This window comes from Cucurbita maxima, unplaced genomic scaffold, assembly GCF_002738345.1.
Source record: "Cucurbita maxima cultivar Rimu unplaced genomic scaffold, Cmax_1.0 Cma_Scf00015, whole genome shotgun sequence".
In the NCBI taxonomy this organism is placed as follows: domain Eukaryota; kingdom Viridiplantae; phylum Streptophyta; class Magnoliopsida; order Cucurbitales; family Cucurbitaceae; genus Cucurbita; species Cucurbita maxima.
In genome coordinates, this window is record NW_019272031.1 from 3699932 (window position 1) to 3722674 (window position 22743).

The 22743-nt window shown below is 38.7% G+C and overlaps 3 protein-coding genes and 2 pseudogenes across 8 annotated transcripts; all 5 read right to left on the reverse strand.

The window, feature by feature from the left end:
• Positions 1 to 996: 996 nt before the first annotated feature.
• Positions 997 to 4795, reverse strand: LOC111490013 (annotated as a pseudogene).
• A 2038-nt stretch (positions 4796 to 6833) lies between these two features.
• LOC111490010 lies at positions 6834 to 8394 on the reverse strand. The gene has a single exon (XM_023138433.1). The coding sequence runs from the start codon at positions 7492 to 7494 to the stop codon at positions 7006 to 7008; it is 489 nt and encodes a 162-aa protein (XP_022994201.1). The 5' UTR covers positions 7495 to 8394; the 3' UTR covers positions 6834 to 7005.
• A 367-nt stretch (positions 8395 to 8761) lies between these two features.
• Positions 8762 to 16659, reverse strand: LOC111489998 (soluble starch synthase 3, chloroplastic/amyloplastic-like). 2 transcript variants are annotated; one of them, XM_023138415.1, is made up of 17 exons: positions 16561 to 16659; positions 16225 to 16471; positions 15795 to 15867; positions 14441 to 15703; positions 13531 to 13745; positions 12732 to 13002; positions 12396 to 12571; positions 12069 to 12176; positions 11588 to 11697; positions 11275 to 11380; positions 10841 to 11011; positions 10617 to 10745; positions 10286 to 10468; positions 9986 to 10117; positions 9802 to 9913; positions 9517 to 9640; positions 8762 to 9192 (listed from the first exon to the last, which is right to left on the reverse strand). In XM_023138415.1, exons 2-17 carry the CDS (start codon positions 16357 to 16359, stop codon positions 9063 to 9065), a joined length of 3438 nt encoding a protein of 1145 aa, XP_022994183.1. In that variant the 5' UTR covers positions 16360 to 16471; positions 16561 to 16659; the 3' UTR covers positions 8762 to 9062. The 2 variants fall into 2 exon arrangements, with proteins under 2 accessions (XP_022994183.1, XP_022994182.1); XM_023138414.1 differs by having other exon boundaries at positions 16225 to 16627.
• A 906-nt stretch (positions 16660 to 17565) lies between these two features.
• On the reverse strand, positions 17566 to 18792 carry LOC111489947 (annotated as a pseudogene).
• LOC111489999 lies at positions 18314 to 22605 on the reverse strand. Of its 5 annotated transcripts, none has more exons than XM_023138418.1 (7): positions 22327 to 22605; positions 21483 to 22238; positions 21184 to 21374; positions 20472 to 20678; positions 20297 to 20357; positions 19617 to 20176; positions 18314 to 19259 (listed from the first exon to the last, which is right to left on the reverse strand). In XM_023138418.1, the coding sequence occupies exons 1-6, from the start codon at positions 22549 to 22551 to the stop codon at positions 19640 to 19642; spliced, it is 1977 nt and encodes a 658-aa protein (XP_022994186.1). In that variant the 5' UTR covers positions 22552 to 22605; the 3' UTR covers positions 18314 to 19259; positions 19617 to 19639. The 5 variants fall into 5 exon arrangements, with proteins under 5 accessions (XP_022994186.1, XP_022994187.1, XP_022994185.1 ...); XM_023138419.1 differs by having other exon boundaries at positions 18314 to 19278; XM_023138417.1 differs by having other exon boundaries at positions 18314 to 19402.
• Between the last annotated feature and the right edge of the window lie 138 nt (positions 22606 to 22743).

Sequence of the window (22743 nt, forward strand, 5' to 3'; positions counted from 1 at the left end):
GTTTTTCTGAACGTCATTGGAGAAGGACGGAGGAAGTCAAGGAGAGTAAATCCATGAAATCAGGGAGATTCAAGCCAAAATAATAGGAATTAGACCTCACGCGATTCAAAATAGAAAAAAGCACGAACGATCCGACTAGAAAATCATTCAAAACTTGATCGAAGAACCAACATTTATTGAAGAAGTTATAGAGTCGATTACAAAAAGTACTAGTTTGAAAGGCTCGTTGGATGCATGCCAGTGCAAGTTTCATACGACCAGGTGGAGTGGCACAAGATCTGCCTCTTGGCTTATATCGAGATGATTTCAAACTCATGGAAAGCCTTTCTCAAACAACCGAAAGAAGAAAAAGAAATAGATTTATAATATTTGTTAAAATTTAATTCTCGCACAAAATTAAGCTTGATTAATTCGACATTAAATAAATCTTTCATAACTTATAATTTTTTTTTTTTTTGATATTTTTTCATAAATTTTAAGATTTATGGTAAAATTAATCTAGTTTAAGAGCATGAAAATACAATGACCGTCTTCAAAGTCTCACTAAATAGTTTTTCCATGAAATAGTTAGTTTAATACCACATCAAACGGGTCCTAACATGAGAATTCAAGCAAGAAGCACTTTCGCACTCTCGAGCAGTAAACGGTTGAGCGGGATGAGCCACCTTGTTTTCCAAAAGAGATGGAGAGACAGGTTCTCTTGAGCCTCTCCCAAGGGGGTGAGTCTCAATTCAAGATCGAGAGAGATCCCCTCTTCTAATTCTTAAGAATGTACAAATTCACGATATGAATTCAAGCAAAAAGCACTTTCACGTTCTCAAGTGGTAAACATTTGAGCAAGATGAGCCATCTTGTTTTGCGAAAGAGCTCGGGGGACAGGTTCCCCTGAGCCTCTCCCAAAAGGGTGAGTCTCAATTCGAGATCGAGAGAGATCCTTACGAATGTACAGATTCGCGATATGGATGTGAATCGTTATTACATTACACAACAAATACAAACATGAAAGCTCTGAAGAATTCTAATATCTAATGGCTGGAACGATACATTATGAAGTAAAGGTATATCTCTTCCCTACAAAGCTAGAACTCCATAAAGAAGTCTCATTTTCAGCACACTTTTGGTGAACTTCACTCATCCTTTCCACTGAGTTGCATATCCCACTGCATCTCCAATCAAATGAAGCTACACAAACTTCACCTCCCAAAGCTTTTCTCTCACAATCTACACAAACAAAACCACCATTACTTGCTAAATCTCGTTGTTTGATTTGAAAAAAACGCTCATTTAACGTAACATGTCAAAACGGACAATGTTGGCTAGTAGTGAGTTTCGGTTGTTACATCAACCAATGTGGGATCTCACAATCCACCTCCCTTGAGGACCCAAAGTCCTCGCTAGCACACTGCCCCCTGACTAGCTCTAATACCATTTGTAACAGCCCAAGCCCACTGCTAACAAATATTGTCCGCTTTTGTCTGTTATGTATCGTCGTCAACTTCGTGATTTTAAAACGCGTCTACTATGGAGAGGGTCTAGCCCTACTCTGACTAGTGCCTCGCACCATCCGGTAACCTGGCTCTGATACCATTTGTAACAGTCCAAGCTCACCCTAGTAGATATTGTCTGCTTTGGCTCATTATGTATCGTTATCAACCTTACGAGTTTAAAACACGTCTACTGTGGAGAGGGTCTATCCTACTCCAATCAGTGTCTCGCACCGTCCAGTAACCTGACTTTGATACCATTTGTAACGGTCTAAGCCCGTCTTTTTTGGACTTTTCCTTCTGGGTTTCCCCTCAAGATTTTAAAAAACGTCTATTAGGAAGAAATTTCCACACCCTATAATGAACGTTTCTCCTCTCCAACTGAGGTGGGATCTCACATGAATAGAGGTTAAAAGAACTTACGAGGTGGGGTGCTACAACACAATTTCTTGTCATCCACTTGCTCCACATCTAAACCAACAAACCAAGATCCTAATGAAACATCTTCATTGGCATACTTGTGCAGCACATCCCTGAAAGAATGAATCAGTTTGAGTTGTTTAATCACGAGTGAAGTTACATCGAAACGATTTTATAAGAACTTAACTGGTTTTGCAAGATGTAAGTAGCTAAATCTTTCGAGATTCCGTATAATTGTCCCGTAGCATGACGGAAATATTTATTCCCCTCATCGCCGAATCTCAAATACTCCGGTTCGTGATACTTTACTCCCCTGTATCAAAACAGCAGATCAAATGGTAAGAATGTTTGTTTTCATATCTTAAACGAACAAGTTACTCTTACTTCTTGGAGAGGACGGGTCCGGACTTCATACAACCAATGTAAACCCGAGGTCTATTCCGATGTCCAACCAAGGTCGTTCCGAGCGCAGCTGTGGTAGATGAAAGGATATAAGCTTAAATATTTGAAGAAACACGAGAACTTCTTAATGATAACTCACCTAAGTTCACATGAATGTCGTCGTCAACTTTGACGTAAAACTCGGCATCCCACAACGAAACAGCTGTAGCAAAGTAAGTCTTCGTCTTGGCCGATAACTCGAGGTAACCCTCAACATGATTCTGCTTATAAGATATGAACATCAAGTATTACATTCGGATATTTCATTGTTCTCTTCAACCAAGAACTAAAGTGTAACCGCCCAAGCCTACTGCTAACAGATATTGTCCTCTTTGGACTTTCCATTTCGAGTTTCCTCTCAAAGTTTTTAAAATGGGTTTGTTAGAGAAAGGTTTCCACACCTAGGAATGGTTCATTCTCCTCTCTAACCAATGTGGAACCTCACAATCCACCCCCTTTAGAGTCCAGCGTCCTCGCTAGCACACCGCCCAGTGTCTAGCTTTGATATCGTTTGTAACAGCTCAAGCCCACTGCTAACAAATATTGTTCTCTTTAGGCTTTCCATTTTGGACTTCCCCTCAAGGCTTTTAAAACGCGTCTGTTAGGGAGAGGTTTCCACACCTTATAAGAAATGTTTCATTCTCCTCTTCAACCAATGTGGGATCTCACAATCCATCCCTTGGGAGTCCAACGTCCTGCTGGCACACCGCCCAGTGTCTAGCTCTTATACCAATTGTAATAGCCCAAGCATACCGCTACTAAATATTGTTCTCTTCAGGCTTTCCATTTCAAGCTTCCCCTCAAAGCTTTTAAAACACGTCTATTAGGGAAAGATTGTCACACCCTTATAAGAAACGTTTCGTTCTCCTCTCCAACCAATATAGGATCTCACGTAAAAAAAACATTGCTTGAAACAATAACAATAGTAGCAATAGTAGCAATGGTGATGGCTTGATGGTATTACCAGCCTAAGGAAGTCTCCATGTTCACGCTCCTCATCATCAAGCATCTTGTTGAGTATACTACCAGGATTTGCGCTATCAACCAACATAAAGTAATAGTTGATATCAATTCATCATAGTAGTATACAACTTAACAAGAACAAAATTCGTGTTCTTCGTTTACCTTCGACCGATAATGAAACGAATGATAATGCCTTTCTCTTCCTCCAACTTCTTTCTTTTCTCACCTAATATGAACACATTATGAACATCACTACCAAATTAAGCAACCAAAGGAAGAACTCAGGACTTGTGACATAGCAGACCTTGTGGCATCCAAGTTGCACGAACCGAATCTCGTCGTTTTCGGCTCGTAAAAGCTGTATTAATTCCTACAACCACTAAATATTTTCTTTTCAAATTCGAATCATTTGATGCAGATGTGTGACTAATCGTTACAGCTGCAAGTTTCTTCTCCAGATCTATGATGTTCTTAGCAAGTGTCCTGCAGGTAATGTTTTAGCAGAAAATTTGCTCTTAGAACACTCATTTTTGTGACATCTTAAGAAAGTAAATTCAATTTGATTCAAACATCAGCGTTTTACTTACTGAATACTAAGCTGAGACCTTGAAAACTCCTCTGGCCTTGCACCAGATGCCTAAAACAATGTAGAAAAGTTCATCACAAATAAAGAACACAAATTCTGGATTTCCATAATCCTTTTCGACTTTCCCTTTCGGGCTTCCCCTCAAGGTTTTTAAAACGCATCTGCTAGGGAAAGGTTTCCACACCCCTGTAAAGGGTGTTTTGTTCTCCTCTCGTTCCTTTCTCCCATCGATGTGGGACTCCTACCAAATCCACTCCTCTTCAGAGCCCAACGTTCTTACTAGCACACTCCCTCGTGTCTACTCCTTTTGGGGAACAACCTTTCTCTTTATAAGGGTGTTTCGTTCTCCTCCCAACCGACGTGGGATCGATGAAAAAACTTTAGTTTCATTAAGAAAATGAATCACTCACAAATTCTGGATCATAAGACTCAGATTTTAACTCCATTCTTTGATGGGAGATTGTAGACTTCAGTGCAACATTATTACCCATGGGCACTATCCACATCCTGACAAAGTTAAGTTCGAACGAACGAACGAATCGAACGCAATCTCGATCGAGTTAGAATCGAAAACGGAACGATATTCTTAACAAAAGCAGATCAATAGGGTGTAAAAACCAGTTCATCAAGCAGATGAAGCAATTAAAGAGTACCTGTTTGTAAAAAGCATGGCAGCAGAAAAGCACACAAAACATAGGAAAAAGGCCCACTTCTTAAATAACACATATCTTGAAGCAAAATCCAAGGCAGTTCCTCCAACTTTGTTCTTCATAGACATTTTTGCTTGCCTTCTTCACCTAAATTTGCTCTTAGCAGTAACGTAACGATGAGGAGAACAACGTCGAAAGGGTCGGACCTGGGCTGCTTAAGAACAAGCAAATGAAATTCTTGATATCTAAATGGCTATGGCTTAGATATCAAGAATTTCAGCTGAAAGGATTAGCTGATGTCTGAGAGCTAGAACATGGAGCATTTTAATAAGTTTTAATTAGTAGAACTGAATACCATTAATGTCTGAAATTTAATTGATAGATTGACCAATTGAAACGGTTGAAACTTTGAACCGTTTTAAAATAAATGCAAAAAAAAAAAAAAAAAAAAAAAACGGAAAAAACTGTCCGTTGTAGACAGTCCTTTACCAGACCAAGCAACCTTAATCCCCTCGAAAGAGTCCACCAGAGGGACAAAGAAAATGGAGTAAAAGTTGCTGGTTTATGCTTTCTAAATCCAAACCCACCAACAAAGCTACTAAATTTAAGCAAAGGTAACAAATTACTATTGGTATGTTCTGTTTTGATATGTTATATATCGTTATTGGTCTCACATGATTTATTCCACCTTTAAAGGGTCGTGGATACTGGTCCTTCGTCCACAGCTCATGACCCAACTTTCTACTTGGAATGGACAAGCAAAAGAATGTGTAAGATTCCATACTGGTGTGGTGAGAGAAGGGAACGAAGTATTTTTTATTAGGGTGTGAAAATCTCTCCCGAACAGATACGTTTTAAAAACCTTATGGATAACCTTGAAAGGGAAAGCCGAAGAAAGACAATATCTATCAGTGGTGGGCTTGGCTGTTACAGAATGACTCCAGCAACCCTAACCAATGGGCTGAGCCAACCACTTTGTCGTTGTTTCCAGCAGTGTGCCAACGAGGATATTGACCCATAAAAGGGTAGATTGTGAGATCTCATATCAGTTTTATAAGAGCGTGGAAACCTCTCCCTAACAAATACATTTTAAAATTGTGGGTTTTACAATTTTATGTAACGAGTCAAAGCGGATAAAGCGGATATTGAGAGTTAGGTTAGATGTTACATTAAAAACATAAAAACAGCAAATATTTTGTTGGATTATGATTCCGTTTTCCAGATTCTTTGAGGTGTAGACGACAATGACATGAGCAACACAGCAGCACATTTTCCTCAAGGCTTTGATCTATCACAATGAGTGTTCTTTCAGCATCATATCTGAATCCACGTGGATGCAATATCAAAAATCTAGCGAAGATCAACCTTCCTTTTAAGGCTTTGCACCAAAAGACAAATGAAGAGAGACAGATAGATATTAGAAATAAGATATCGCTTGGCCGGCTACTAGATATTGTCTTGACTATCTCTCTCGAACTTCTCTTCAAAAAATTTAAAATGCGTTTATCGGGAAAGATTTCCACACGCTTAAAAAAAATGTTTTGTTCTCCTCTTTAAAAGGATATGACATCTTACAATTCACCCCCTTCTAGGCTTAGCCTCATCGCTAAGTTCCCTTCTATAATCGATGTGAGACTTCTTACTCTTTTGAGGGTCAACGTCCTTCTCACCATACTGACATCTCACGATGAGCAGGATGATTGTTCTTCTTCTTTATTGTGGCACTGTTAAAGGATGTGATATTTGATTTGATGGGTTTGATGCCGCTGCCATATCTCACAGATACTCATTTTCCACAACCTTATAGACAAAGGTAAACAGCTTTTAGCCTTTTACGACCAAACAATGAACACTACTGCTATTTTTAGAGCTGGTGACTTGTTTGCTGAGTAACGTAGATAAACAAACAAACAAAAAAAAAAAAAAAATTGATGTATCAAAGACAAAGACAAAGGGTATGCGCTTTCAAGTAGGATGGATTTTGAGATCCCATTTAGGGTAGAGAGGTGAACGAACCTCTCTTAAGCCATACGCTAGACGATGTGTCAGCGATGACGTTACGCGGGATGAATTGTGAGATTCTACATCGGTTGGAGAGGAGAACGAGCATCTCCCGAATCAGACACCAAGAAATGTGTCACGAACCTCTCTTTAGAAGAATCGTTTTAAAACCATAAGCTAGGCTCAAATTTGACTTCAAAAAAATGCCCTTCTTCCCCTTGTTCATGTAGGGAAAAGAGTGGAAGAACTACACAGGTGGGGATGCTATCAGTTATGAGAGTGCTCCGTAAATAAGAAACCACTTAGCCATGTAAAATGAAAGACATCGAAGCCATGAACAACTAACATGGCGGAAACTGTGTTCTTACCTCTGACAGACCATAACAATGGCGGAAATCAAACAAAAAAACACAGAACAAAACGATCATATTCGTCTCTTCCCTTTCTAGTTCTCTAAACATCACTCTAGAAAACCAGTCTTTGACAGAACGGCGTTTCGAACTTTGCTTAAATCTCTCCCTTTGAGAGTTCTTCCAACCCCTTCAAAAACAGAGCAAGACGAGATTCGGCTCCTGGCTAATTTCTGAGCAATCCATTCATGAGGAGGCACCATGTCGTCGTCTTCTTCACCGTCGACGTCTTCTTGGTCTCCGTCGTCGGGTTTTTCACCGGAAAAGTCCATCTTGCCGTAAATTTTGGACCAATCTGGAATGACCACCGGAGCAGAGGATCGGTTATCCGTCATCTGGGTTTCGTGGGTCCTTGTCGAAATGGATTTCGGTATCATTTTTGGAGCAGATGGAAGCCGCCAAGTTGAGTAATCATTGGGTTTTCTAGTGATGAAATTAGACGATTCCTCATTACTCTCAACAGAACTCCAAACATCTTCTTCTTCCAAATCTTCACTGACGCCATAGCTTTTTCTCAGAACAGAGCTCCAATTCGCCATTGGTATCTGGATTATGAAAAAGGTGAAATAACTTTGACCCAGTAAGTAAATAGTTCTAGTGATTACTCATCCAGGAAACCGAAAAGAACAACACGTAGATTCTAGAATTCCACCCTCGGTTTTGTTGTAAAGCACTCAGTACAGCAAAACAAAAAAACAGAGGTTCTTTCAAGAGTTCTGGGTTTTGTTCATAATTCCAAAAATCACGAGGAAAATGGCAGGGAAGCTGTAAAAAAACGAAGAACAGGGTAAAAGGAAACGCTAAAGGGGATCTGGGTTGGTCTGAAAATCTCCAACGAAGCTCAGAGCTTTAAAGGAGACGACGAAAACAGAGCCCAGAGGGAAAACAGAGAGATCAGAGATGGCTTTTCCTTTAAACTCAACGAAGAACTTAAAGAACAGAGGAAGCAAATGAAAGTAATGGGGGATAGTGTAGAATCTCAGTTTCAAGATGACAAATTTTACTGAACAGAAATAACCATTATAAAGGAGACACAGTGAATGGTGACAGAACAAATCATGGAAACAGAGCATTTGATGCTCTGTTTCCTTTGAAGAACAAAATTTAAGCTGTAATTAAAGCCTTGGTTGTAGCACTTAGATGAAACAAGATGAGAGAAATAAGTAAGTGATGGGTTTGATTCTGACAGAAATTCACTGATTTCAGATTTCTGTAACCTTTTCCCCGAACAAAGTCAGCAGTAAATGTGCTCGATCCGCTGTAGAAGTTCTGTTTTTTTTTTTTTACAGAGAGAAAGAGCTAGTTTTACAGAGAGACGTGGCTGTCTATGAAGCTAGTTTCTTGGTTTCTTCTTCGAGTTGCCCAACGTTGGACGTGGAGGGGGCAGCTGCTGGTTGAGGAACAAGACAACGTAGTACTTTTCCTTGAGAGATTTCATTGAGATGTTGTAAATTTGTTTGTGCTTCTTCTCGAGTTCAACTAGTCAAATGTTTGGTTTTGATGTTATCTATAGTTAAGTTCATTGCTAATAAACATCGTTCCACTTTAGTTCATTACATATGTCTATTAGAGAGAGATTTCTACACCCGTTTAAGAATGTTTTATTCCTCACACTTGATTGAAAAAAAGAAATAGGTTAGACATAATACAACTTTTAATTGATCTTTTCGTACAATTAATAAATTGCTATCTTCCAAAAAAAAGAGCACCTCACAGTCAGGTCTAAAAACTATCATTTCCACCACTTGAATGGCTGTCCAAGCAGAAGCAACTTCAACCATTATAGGACTGAAAAACTAGTGAGCATTTTCAGTGGTGAACAACAAGTGACTGCATAAACCACTTGGATCTTATTATCAGATTCCATTTATTGGAACATCAGAACGTACATTCATATCTATAAAAGCTGAAGCATGCTTGCATTGTAAAGAAAGATGGAATCAATTATTGAACTCTAAAGCTTGTGCCACCATAGATTCCTTGGCCTAATAACTAAGGGAAATGAAGCCAGAATTATAACAAAACCTGTACAGGACGTCGAGTTCGAATCAGATTGACACCGATATCGCGCTCCCCGCTCCCATTTTCGATTGTTTATCACCGTTTCTCATTTCCGGGCTGCATGGTAAAGCTCCAAGTAGTCGAGAGAAGGCCGGTTCCAAGACCAGTCTTGATCCATCACTCTCTGGCATAATGAATCAAACCAGCTTCGATCGTTATACCATGCAGAGATTGCCCTGAAATGAAAACAAACCTTGTTCAATACAAATGTGTGAATCATGAGAGGAGCATGATGATTGTAGAACTGCTACCAACTGAATCAGAACCAATGAGCAATATGCAATGCTAAAGCTTTAGATGGTACCAACCACTCTAAACATTCGACCCGTGTTCTAACCAGATAAAGAACAGATCGTAATCAATTAACAGGAGTAACGGAGTAGAGTTTGGTCACTTTTATTCAACTTTCCATGGAATTCCCGGATGGCCAGTATGAAGAAAAGATATGACCGGAAGAAAACTTGAAGAAAACTCATTCATCAGGGTTCATGTTAACTGACCTATTTAGAGCATAATCAACGCCAGATGGATCTGCTCCTTCAAAATTGAACCCATTTGTTTCAAGGCCTGCTGCTTGTGCTCTTTCTTTATCATGATCGACGTCAAACACAGTATCATGAAGTCCTACAAATAGTAATACACAGAAATTTTAGTGTATAATTAAGTGGGTTCTAAAAATTCTAACACTGGATCTTAAGGTAGGTGTTACTCAGAAATGGTTCTCTCAAGTATTACATATTAACGATGATAGAAATATGAACTTAAAATGCACATATTGCCCAAACCTCCAGTTTTTCGGACAACAGGTACTGAACCATATCTCATAGCGGTGAGTTGAGTTAGACCACACGGCTCAAAAATTGAAGGGACCAGCATCAGATCTGCACCAGCATATATCTGCAATTATTGATTAGATGCGTTAGTAACAAAACTGGAAGAACTACTGTATTGAGTTCTGCATTGACATACAAGGTGTGAAAGAGGCTCGTCGTAAGTAAGACAAAGGCGAGCACGGTCAGGGTAAGATGAATGCAACTCATTTGCCAAATTCACAAAATCATTTTGAATGCGTGGATCAGGAGCTGAACCAAGCAACACAACCTGTCATAGAATAATATCTCATTAGCTACAACACCCAGGAGGAGCCAATCCTCGTAACATTTCTTAGTAAAGCAGCCCATTGGAATAAAAATCAAATATTAGCTGTAAAAACTAAGGAACCAAACTGTAATTTCAAGCAAAACAAGGAAGCAACATGGTAAGATAAACCTGTCCACCCCGATCGAGAGTTCGCCAGATGGCATGCTTGATGAGATGGATTCCCTTTTGATGAGTCAGGCGAGTGATGATTCCTACTAAAGGAAGATCAAACCTACTTAGGCCAAGTCTCTGTCTTAATGCTTCCTTAGCAGCTGTTTTTCCCTCAATAACATTCTCTGAAGTGTAAGGTACCTGATTATTTTATATAAATAGATATCAGATTAAACTTCATTAGTAACAGAGTTCCAAAGAAGCCAGTTAATCAGGTTCATAGTAGATTATTTCAAAAGCCAAGTAATAGAATATGTTACAAATGACCAAGAGAAGTGTACAAACTTACAGGAATAAAATCGTCATTATATGGATCCCATATGTCAGGGTCAATTCCATTCACTATGCCATGAAATTTATGAAGATGGGGTGCAATGACAGGATTTCCCGCGACCTCCTTTGAATACGTAGGAGACACCTGCATATAAACACAGGAAGATTCGAATGACAATTGCAAGACTCTAAAATCATGCAAGGTCAAGTCATTGTTTGCTTAATAACGTGATTACTGACAGTTGTAGCCTTGTCCGAGTACAACATTGCTCTCCCAATAAGCTGCGCTCCAAATTCTAAATTGTGAATAGTGAAGACAACCCGAGCTTTAGTAAGGCCATAGTGCATGTATTCTTCCTTGAATAACCAAGAAACTGGAGCACTAGACCAATCATGGCAATGGATAATATCCTGCCCAAGACAAAAACATAATTAAGAAACTAACCATTTGCCATGTATTCTTCCTTGCATGTTCTAGAGAGAGACGGAAAATAACAATCTAAGATCTAATTAACTAAGCAGTCTCTCATAAGGTAATGCTAAAGAAAAGTTCATTTTCAACTTATGCCCTGACAACTAAATCCAAGTGTGCAGGGATACTAAACACTCTGTATACCAATATTTGCAATGAACATTTTATTGATAAAACCACAACGAGTTAAGTGCATACTTACAGGGTGAAATCCTCCTTGAAGTAAGAATTCAAGAGCAGCATGACAAAAGAAACCAAACCTCTCTCCATCATTATTACAACCATATATACATCCTGTCCAAAAAAGCCTAACAAGTGGGGATAAATATGTTAGATATTTCTTTGAAGTGGGATGCAAAGATGAAGTTCCAAATGCAAGCAAAAAATAGAAGGTTTATGAAATGATAATTTCCTCCAGCAATCAAAGCCAAGGCAGAAATAAAATTCAATAATACAACCTAATCTTTATTACTTCACGACATAAAACCTAAATATTTAGAAGTCAAAATATTTACCCATTTTGAGGCTCCAGAAAGTAAACAGAGAGCCCTTCCACTTTGCCGAACCAGACTTTTATTTCTGTTCCATCCCAGAAATAATTTTGCTGATGGTGAAAATTTTCCACCTACATGTTTTTTTTGGTCAAATTGTCAATGTGCTCAGAATATTAAGTAAAACAAGAAGGCTATTGCGGTGAGATCAATTGTGAAAAAGCATTTACAATGTTTGATATTCAAGCATTCATAATGTGCGTCTTTTAGAAGCCCTGAGGTTGTAGTCATGCATACACCATTAAGTTTTCTTAGCAAACATCTTATGCTGAAATCATAACAATGAAACCAAGCAGGTTGCACATATTTCAAGGTTCTAATCAAATGGGTGTTCTTTGCACGATAAAAAGTGAGAAAATGAGACAAACATCTTATGCTGAAATCATTCCAGTAATAAAAAGATTAAAAAGAAAGGAGATACGAACTAATTGGCAATAAAGCTTACATTGCTTAGGTTCAGACAGTCATACTTAGGAAGAACAATGTCCACATTATGGTTCAAATCTTGAATAGCACGGGATAAACTAGTCACAACATCACCAAGACCTCCAACCTGGATAGCATAGAAAATAAAAGAGATACAAATGTGAGTACTCTTACCTTGCAATATCTGCATTAACAAAAGTGGGAACTCCTTTTGTTGGGCAAACATTTTGTAAGGCTTGACATATTCTTTTATTTTTTTCAACAAAAAGTGTCTCATTTTAAAAAAAAATAATAAAAGTAATAATAAGTACAATGAATAATGAATCAACTCGAGACAAAAGTTTACCTTTGCAATAGGGGCCATTTCTACAGCAATATGCACAATGTGCAAGGGTGGCTCCTTAACTAACTGACCAGCCACAGGTATATGGTAATCCATGCCATTCTTATTGTCAAACGTCCCACCATCTTCCCACTCAGAAAATACAAAATCCATCATATATGCGTCATTTGGAACCTTAACTGCAGAAACAAATGAAACTACAAAATAAAGCATCTCGTAAATGACAAACAGCGAGAGGAGAAAAGATTGAATTTCCACGCATCAAATTTGCAGCAAAAAATGGCCAGTTAGCTGTTAATCTCACCCAATGATCAAAAGGTGTTAGAAATGGAGTCTCACCAGTGGCTTTCACACGGCTGCTACCATCTGCAGGCAACATTTTTTGTGGTGGCAATGGACCCTTACGGTGGGACCAACGATTAAATGAACATCTAAACCATACTTCAGGTTTTCCATTCAGAGGTGTATTGGCAGGATTGTAAAATACTGTCACTGTGCTTCCTGCTTGAACATCAACAGGATCAGTAAACACTATGTGCTTCTGTGACAATAAAAAGTTTTTCAAGGTTCTTTCCTTTATCTCAGATTTCATACGAGCTGTTCTTTCAGCCTACAATAAAGAGATAAATTAGTAGCTGCAAGTGTGAGGGAGTCAATAAAAACTACTTATGCTTCAATGAAAAAAGTACTAAGAATTACAAATATGAGCATGATTCAACCATTATGCATATACTCCTTCCTTTGTTGAGGTCTGGTGTACTCAAAGAAAAAAGAATAAAGAATAAAAGTAAGGGAGTTAAGCAATAAGTCTAAATAATAATATTCTAAGCACCTTCTCCGACAAACAATTAGAATGTGTCAACTTGAGCATACTCTTGACCAAGAGGTAAGAGGTTCGAAACCCCCTATCCCACATGTAACTCAAAATTAGACTAAACTACAGAATCAATAAATGAAATGAAGAAAATATGAAGCAATTTAGGATGCTTGATATCATCTGCATTGAACCGAGATATTCAAGGTGACCTAAAAATTTCTGCACAATATTGTGTTCTGTTAAGATATCTGTGTAGAATTATTGCAGTAAATAAACAAGAAATGAAATATGGAGTCGGTGTAAATATTTTGGTGAATTGACCTTGGCACGGGCAGCCTCCTCTCTTGATCTCCTCTCTTCCTGAAGTTTCCTATAAATCCACTGTTCTTCCTCAGCCCAGTATAGCTCCTCAGAAATGGCTTTTGGAACAATCGCATGGAAATCACGACGCTTGTTGTTATCATAAATATTGACCTTATTGGGTGGCCCATCAGCAAGAACCCAATCCAGAATAATGGCTCGATCAGGTACAATTACTGCAAAATGTATAGTTGTGCATGTGCAATGAAATTCAATACCAACTATAAAAACAAAATTTAACATCAGCCTGCAAATGAAGAGATGAGAATACTCGATGAACGTTTGTTTTTCTCTTAAACCAAGGGTGCCTATAGATTCACAGCCTTCTTCGTTCCCCCACAAACATCTTTCTAGAGGAGATACTGGTCTGAAAACCAGCAAGTGTACCATTCTTCCCCCATTCGATAAAAATTAACAAGCTGGACCATAAGCGGAAAATACATTTTGGTAGCTGAAGATAACACTATGTATGATCTGACTATAACGAATCTTTCAAAAGTATCTATTACGAAGGACCTATGACTTCCCCCATTCAATAATGCATGACTTCCCCCATTCAATAATGTATGATCTGACTATAACGACCGTCACGATCTTTTAAAAGTATCTATTACGAAGGACCTATGACAATTGTCAGGTACCACACTGCATCACCTGATGCTTTCCTCTACATTTTTTCTATAGGACAGGTATGTTATTTGTTGTAAACAGGCCTAGCATGTCAAACAATTCAAGCAACAAGACGGATGGTAATAAGAGTTCTACATTTTTCAGGCCTAGTATTTTGAATTAATCATCATAAGCCATTGCCTCCAAAGGGTAATTTTAAGAGTTAAAAGACATAAAAGGAATAGACGACATTTACACGTACCATCAGCGTACCACCAATCACAATCGTCCCTTATATCAGAAAAGACCAACATTTCAATAATGGATAATCCATCTGTCCAATTATTATGCCCACCAAGAATCCAAAGCTCTTTTGCATGAGCCAGAGGACCTGATCTTTTATTATAGTATAACCTGACTGAGTCTTCACCTTGAAACTCAGCAGGTTCAATGAACCAAACATTACTAACAGACCTCACTGCCATTTTTGAAAGCTGTTTTAACGTCTCTCTTCTTTTTTCAGTCTCTGCCTTCGCCTGGGCTCTGTCGGTTGCCCTAGCAACCTTCTCAGATTCTATTCGCCTCAGTTCTTGTTCTTGTCTTTCCCTTTCAGCCCTCTCTTTAGCAAGTCTTTCTAGATCTTTACGTTTCTCCTCTAATAGGAAATCTTCAAATGCAGAGGCATCCATTCCACCTTCCACAGATATGCAGAAATCTTTTCCATCATTATTTTCATAGACATCTTTCCCATTAAAGAAGACGAAGTCGATATTGTAAGCCTCTTTGGGAACATGAATTTGACAAAACCACCAATCCCCATTTAGATTTGCTTTGTTTAGCCTTATAGTAAAAAATTTCCACTTCCAGTCATTCAATGCTCCCATGATCATAATTTCTGGCTCTTCACTCAGAATAGAAAAACTCCTATTAAAGAACACTTCTATATTTTGATCAGGTTTAACAACTTGCGGAAAAACAAATACTCGAATGCCTCCTATGAGATTTTCATTAGCCAGTCTCTGAATTTCCTGTCTCTTCGCATTTGCTTCCATCTTCAACTTCAATTTTAAAGAATTTTCCTTGGTTAACTTCTTTTCCATCTCAAAGAGTTTCACAGAGTTATCTAGGACATCTGATACTGTTTCACTTGGTTCACTCTCCTCTTCTTTCTCTTGTAATCCATTGTCTATCCCACTTAACCCACCAATACCTATTGGTGCAGTACTTTTAACAACAGACGTAGCCTTGCTTGTCAAAGAGATTTTACTTTCTGCATCATTCTCAATATTTTGTGAAAGTTGAGCAGACAAATCCTCCTCATCCCCTACCTTCAACTTAAGTGCTGCCTGTTTGGGCTCTATGTGTGTACTAGATTTTAGCGTTGCAGAGCCCTCTTTCTCTTCATCTCGGCTCTGATCTTTTTTAGGGATACTTGTTCCTATAGGAACTTTGGGTTTGAATCCCTTTGATGAAGAGCTTTCAAATCTCGCTGTTGACAAATTCCTAGATCTCTTCCTTGATGAATCTACAAGGGTTCAGTTTCAGTTTAATCATGAAAAATAATGCATAGAAAACTAAAACTGCGAAAGATTAACGTGAAAACCACATGAATTAACCTGACTGATTTGCACAGGCAACAATTCTGAACGACGTCCCCGCTACACGGTGCCCTCTGAACCATAATGGAGACTGGTCCCATAAAGATAAAGCAAGATATGCAAAATAAGACACGTCAATCCCAATTCCAAATAGCGTAATGTTAACAAAGTGCAAGTCCTCAAGAACTGTGCTCTTATGGCACTGAAATTCATCGATTCCATCATGCATTTCCACAAATCTTTCAAAAAACATTACATAAACGCGACACCCTATCCTCCAAATAGATACAAAATGAATAGAATCCACTCAAGAAAGAAGCGATCCAACGACAAATACGAAGCTCTTTTGAATCAAGCACCATTACAACCAAAGAAACAGAAAACAAATTCAAAACACACAAACACAATGGTACCAACAAAAAATAAGATCCAAATTAGTGAAAACTACCAGTGTAGTAGAAGTAGTACACGACGGTCTATTCCCATGAAACAGTCTAAACTTCGAACTCCCCGCTTGTGCTTCACAGAAATTCCTCCTCCTCCTCCAACTCCCCGACACATGAGCCTGAAGCGCCACCTCCATTAGAAACGAATCAACCACCCCGTTTCCCACTCTTCTTCTTCCTCTTCTTCGATCAACTAAAAAATACGATCATCCAAACAAGCTTCAGATCGCACTCCCGATCAATCTCCCTCTAGAATCGCGCAAATGAATCATAATTAAAGGGAAAAAGAACAAAATCCCGATACGAGGAAAAGGACGAGAGTTTGAATAAGCACACACCATGAAAGGCTTCGCCGATAAACAGCAAAAAAATAAGGAAGCGACTTCGCTCACAGCCATCCGAAGCGGGTACCAATTATCAAACTCGAGATTATGGTCGGTTAGTCTGTGATTTTTCGTTGGAAAAAGGTGAATTAAATCAACGGTCAGAAATGGTCTGTGAGCTGATTGGATCGGAACGGGTTGCCACGTCGAATGGAGATCTGCCACGTCATTAAGATATTATTCTCTCTCTCATTATTAATTACGTGGAGATTTGATGGATTTTATTTTCGCGCTTAAATAAATATAAAAATAAAATGGAATAATTCTGCTTTTATTTCGCTCCTTTTTGTTGCACTCTGACTGGGTGCTTTCTTTCAACTAAATTAGTTAATTGTTTATTATTTTCTCTTTTTTTTTTTCACGTCATTTAAATAAATATAATTTAATTTTAAAAACAAATTATTCCACAAATAGTAATTTTTTTTATATTTTTCAATTCGTTTTTTTTTATCTCTAATTATCCATTATATACTATTTTTAGTCTATCATTAATAATAGACGTTTATCCCTCAATTATAATGGAAATTTAAAATTATATCATATTTACAAATATTCTTATTATTTTGGATTAATTCGGATTACCCAACTAAAAATAACATTGAAACACATAGTTATCTGATCACTTTCGCAACATTGTGTAAAATGTACATTTGTATATAAATATTTAAATAGGCACAATTTCTTTTTTTTTTTAAGTATGGAAATGAAATTTACCGCTCATTAAAATTTCTAAATTTCTTTAATTGAATTTCAAAAAGAATAATATTTATTTTTCTCCCTTTTTTTCCTATCATATAATTTCTATAATTTCAAAAATCTTAGATGATGTAATAAAACTTATATATATATAAAAAATCGAGAACAGACAAATTCAGATCATCTTTATCTAATGAGACGAAATCACTATCACTCTCTCCTACATTCCCCAATCACTAGGAGGCTTTCCCAGATCAGACAAATTCAGATCTCGATTGCACTCTCGTCACCAACGAGTGGATAGGGAGCTAAGAAACGAACAAAGACTTACAATATGTTCTAACATTCCATAATTGAATGATATCAAGAAAGAATATATAGAGATATACCAAAAAAAAAAAAAAAAAAACCAACAAAAATTTCCAGTCAATGCATTAGCACCAGCAATAATCTCCAAATTTCTCCGGTAATCTTATCTTGGCGTTGTCTATTATACACAATCGACAAAGTCCTCTTCAGCTCAGAAGCATTATCCGTGGCACTAGCTGCGAGCTCACTCGCCAGCGACTCTTGCAGAGACCTCAAAATCTGGCTGTTCAAATACAGAGGCAATAAAGCATCCAAGATCTGAACTGGATCCTGCTCGAACTCCAAACTCGGTGAGAAATCCGTGGTGCTTGTCCTCACTGAATCCCTTTCCACTGTCAATTTCCCTTCCTTTGTTGTTAATCTGAAGAACTCATCCTCTGCCGCATCCACACATATTCCGTTCACATCACAGATCTCACCCTTTGGCGACAGAGGAAGAAGGGTATGAATTACAGGGTCGGATTTGACTAATGACACGAATTTTGTGTATAAAAGCTCTACTTTATCGACTTCCTCGCTTACAAATAAGGAAAAAACATCAGCTATGGCTTGAGCTTCTTTGGCTGTCGGAAGAGTGCCGCCTTCGAGGAATTTATCCACCGGAATGTACGGCCGGCGGAGGAAATAAGTGTTACCCTTTTTCCCAACGCTGATTACAGTGTAGTCAAGATCCAATTCCGAGATTCCGAAATTCTGGCTTCGGCTTTCTTGATGATGGAATTGTTGAAGCCACCACAGAGGCCGCGGTCGCCGGTGACAACAACCAATGCGACTTTCTTGACGGGTCTAACTTTGGTTAGAGGAGTGTCAATGTCCTCTGCTTGGAGTTGTTCATTGATGTTGTAAAGGACCTCGACCAAGGCCTCTGAGAAGGGTCTTCCATTACGACAGCTTCTTGAGCTCTGCGGACTTTGGCAGCTGCGACAAGCTTCATGGCTTCAGTGATCTTTTGGGTGTTCTTGACGGAATCGATACGGTCTCGGAGCTCCCGAAGGCAGCAGTGGACTGGGGAAACTGATAATGAACGAGCTGGGTAGCTCTGGGAAGGGAGCTGAAAAGGGAGGATGCTTCAGAGACGGTGGGTTTTGGGGACACCAACATTGTGAGGTTTGAGCAGGACATGGTTTAGCTGCCGGGGAGGGAGCTGAGGTCTGGCTTGGCGGAGATGAGGGGCTGCAAAGAAGGTTTCGATTTATTGTTGGGGTAAAGACTTATCTTCATTCATTGGCTATGGTGGTTCTGGTTCGCAAGAAACAAGTGAAGAACAAGTGGAGTAGAGAACTGAGGGAGGATGAGGTTTAAGGATGATGATTTGGGCAGTTGAGATGGCCGGAGTCAAGTTTTTGATTCACTTAGTAATGGTGGGTCCGTGGTAAACCCATGGTTCTGGACAACAACTACTAACAGAAACATTCTTGACAACAAGGGGTTGCTGATAGTGGATCACCAACAGGCCAAAGAAAAGAGAACAAAGCCATACGTGAAGAAAATGGCCAAAAAGCAACACTATTTCTTCAAGGAACTCTCACGAGCCATTGCCATCCTTTCTGAGAACAACCCTCACCGGCAGAGGATGAGATCAGGAAGCACTGCAATATTGCCAACAAGCTACACTGAATTATAGGCTAAAGTAGAACCAAGCCCGCTCTAGATGCATGTCTAAACTTTGAGCATTTATCCTAACGGTAAGAGCCTAATCAATGCTAGGCTGCTTTCTCATTTAGGAAATCAACTGCAAGAAAGTATAAGAATACCTAAAACTGATGATTTTCATCTTGATTTGAAAAAGAACTTATCAAAATGAGTGGAAGTTCATTAAAAGGAATGAAAATGCTACAAATAAACTTGGTTATCAGCTTACTCACTTTCAAAGAGAGACAAAAGTAAGGGAATAACTGATGTGGAACCTTAAAATAAAGCAGTATATTATAAAGGAGACGGGTTACCATTTACTGCTTGTCGTTGTGTCTTAATCTTTACTGCTTGAAGTAGTGTCAGAATTACTATCCGTTTCTTCTGATATATCCTCATTCTTTGCATCTTCCATAGCTTTTGGCGTGAAGGGGCTATAGGGAAAGCTGCAATGAGGCTGATTGAAGGAGATAAGATTGCCACTATATGGAAAAGAATGATATGTATAAGCTGAAGGGTAGAGCCCTGGATTGAATGAGTTTGGAGGCGGCCAATACATCAGAGGAACGAACACGTTTGGTGGGAAATAATTAAGGGGGTTTTGGTTTTGGTAGGAGGCCACAGCACATGAAGAAATTGGATGGTTGTTATCAATTGGTGGCTGAGATGGAGATGGCAGTGACTGAAATGCTGCCATAGCACGAGTTTGGATCGAAGTATACCCTACTGATCCAAATTTTGTTGAAGATGATGCCAAATGGGGTGCTGTTTTATCTGAAGAACCAGGCTGTTCGCTTGTGCTAGTTTGTTTTTTCCCCCTTGATTTTGTTGAAATGGTATTTCCAGCTAGCCGCTTCTGAACAAATTTGTCATCCTGTGTTCAACAAATTGTGTCAAGGTCTTAAATTCATGATGCAATTGTAGAATCAGAGCGTCTGAATCACCTCAATGAACATGAGTTCAGCGACTCTGAGTTGAGGGGATATGATCTTACATTACTGTCGGCTGTCGAGCGTGCAAGAAATAGCTCCTCACCTACGGCATCCTTGTCTGTCCTGCAAAATAAAGTTCATAGCTGAAGTGCAGCATTGTAGCTATAAATTATGAGTGAAAGTTCATAAAATGCTTCTTTGTTCTTTTTCCTGCTACTTCTATTGCAATAGCAATACCTGTAGTATTTCTGAAGCAAGTCCAAATTACGGTATTTGGTTTCTTTGCGGACAAGGTCATCTGGAAAACCAGCCATGAAGAGAAGGGTAATGCCCAATGCTTTGAAGAAAAAGCTCCCACTGCGAGGATTAGCCAGCATAGCCCTCCTGCACATGAGTGGCCCAAAAGACTTGAGCTTGTTTCTTCCCATTCGCTGTCTCACATACCTGTGCATAATCAGTGACAATCTTCAAGTTAATCAACAGCTATGAACACAGCTACTAAAGGAACCTTTTTTTCTCATGTAATAGTTTAAGCTCATCGCCAATAGATATTGTCCGTTTTGGCTCGATTAAGTATCATCGTCAGCCTCACGGTTTTAAAACGCGTCTACTAGGAAGAAGTTTCCACACCCTTATAAGGAATGCTTCGTTCCCCTCTTCACCCTCCTTGGGGACCTAGCGTCCTCGCTACACCACCTGGTGTCTGCGTCTGATACCATTTGTATCAACCCAAGCCCACCGCTAATAGATATTATCCTCTTTGGCCCATTATGTATCGCCGTCAGCCTCACGATTTTAAACGCATCTACTAAAAAGAGGTTTCCACACCCTTGTAAAGAATGTTTTGTTCCTCTCTCCAACCAATGTGAGATCTTAGAGCTCATGTCAATATGTTTTACATAAAATTCAAACAACGACCAGTGCTCTTCTCACAAAATGATCATCTTACTCGTTCTGCGGAAGATTTCTCGTCCTGCCACCATATTTGATGCAGAGAAATAAACAAGAAGGACAGTTAACATCTAATGGTCGCATTGCTTTCTCTTCTTCAAGTATTTGAACAGGACATAGTGTTGGGTGGTGCCTGTTGGGATACAAAATCTTCCTCCTCACACCAGGATTTTCATACAACACATGCTCCTAATATCAAACAAACTACATTTTAGCTGCTTACACAAAGTTAACGTCGTAACGAGGCGAAACACAAGATATTTCGGAACATACAACAATAAATCTTGAGCTGCTTACCCCAGGATTTTGAGGAGAAATGAATGGCTCTCCTTTCCTTATAATACTGAAATGATTGAAGTCTAACTCATACATCTCTTCACAACCATGCCTTATACCAAGACATGAAAACACTATTATTTTCCTCATGGTATGAGACTGGGCGTTTCTCTGCAGCAAAGCTTCTGATTCAATAATTCCCCTCACTTCTTTAGGACAGAACGCTAACTTTGGAGGTTTTCTTTGCAATAATACACTTCCAAATCCTACATCATTCCCAGATCCCAGGATGTTTCGTGTTCGATCATACAGTTCACTGTTTTCGGTTTCGTTCCTTTCACTTTTAGGCTCCAGTTTTTTTCCAGTTTCTTTAGTTTCTGTCTGATCATCTACAAATGTTGGCTTGTTTTCAGCACCAGATTGATTCTCCATGCGTTCCGTATTCGAATCATGATATATATCTTGTTTAACACCATTGACACTCCTTGAATTCCCATTAGTTTCCCAATCCTTGATGTCAAAAGGGATTTCACTCTCCTCATGATAATAATCATTTTCATTATCAGTTTCGTCTGAATCAACACAATCTACAGTATTATCACATTCCTTTAACTTTTCATAATGCACAAACTGTGTCTCATCCATAGTCATCCAACTAACCAATCGATCCTCTAGATTTACCTCTTTTGGGGACAAAAACTGAGTTCCATCCTTCATTATTGCTTCCTCTTTGCTTCTTTTAAGCCTCTTGACGCTTCTCCGCTTGGAACAACTGCCCTGAAATGGAAGTGAAAATGGCCATTGAGCGCATGAAACAAAATGAGTGGAAAAAAAGAAGAACGAAATTAAAAATGAGAACTCATACTAGTTCATCAGCAAGTTCAGGATCCTTAACTCTTTCCTGTAACAATTTAGCTTCCAGAAACGATATTCTCTCCATTAACTTCGCATTTCTCTGTCTCTCTCTGTGTAACTCATCCGCCATTCGAGCAATAACATTCATATTCTCCCCTTTGGATTCTTGGTCTATTGCAGCACATAATGCCGACGGATTAACCAAACCAGTTGCACAAGCTTGAAGCTCCACCATCGACAAAAAAAAAAAAAAAAAAAAAAAAAAAAAAAAAAAAAAAAAAAAAAAAAAAAAAAAATCCCTAAAATGAACTAAAATGCTAAATCAAAGAAACCGATCTGCAAAAACCATCGAAATGATGGAGAAACGTCTCAAAAGATGAATTAAACTTCAAATAGAAGCAAAATGCATTAGAAATCAAGTGGATAA

What these genes read in the sequence shown, in the direction of transcription:
- LOC111490010 (XM_023138433.1), bottom strand. Translation starts at nt 7,494, where the DNA reads ATGGCGAATTGGAGCTCTGTTCTGAGAAAAAGCTATGGCGTCAGTGAA.
- LOC111489998 (XM_023138415.1), bottom strand. Translation starts at nt 16,359, where the DNA reads ATGGAGGTGGCGCTTCAGGCTCATGTGTCGGGGAGTTGGAGGAGGAGG. An exon ending in TGATTGGTGGTACGCTGATG is followed by an intron (nt 13,746 to 14,440) that starts GTACGTGTAAAT and finishes TACATTTTGCAG; the next exon opens with TAATTGTACCTGATCGAGCC. An exon ending in CAGCCGTGTGAAAGCCACTG is followed by an intron (nt 12,572 to 12,731) that starts GTGAGACTCCAT and finishes TTGTTTCTGCAG; the next exon opens with TTAAGGTTCCAAATGACGCA.
- LOC111489999 (XM_023138418.1), bottom strand. Translation starts at nt 22,551, where the DNA reads ATGGTGGAGCTTCAAGCTTGTGCAACTGGTTTGGTTAATCCGTCGGCA. An exon ending in TTTCTCCTCAAAATCCTGGG is followed by an intron (nt 21,375 to 21,482) that starts GTAAGCAGCTCA and finishes GTTTGATATTAG; the next exon opens with GAGCATGTGTTGTATGAAAA. An exon ending in AGAAATCTTCCGCAGAACGA is followed by an intron (nt 20,679 to 21,183) that starts GTAAGATGATCA and finishes GATTATGCACAG; the next exon opens with GTATGTGAGACAGCGAATGG.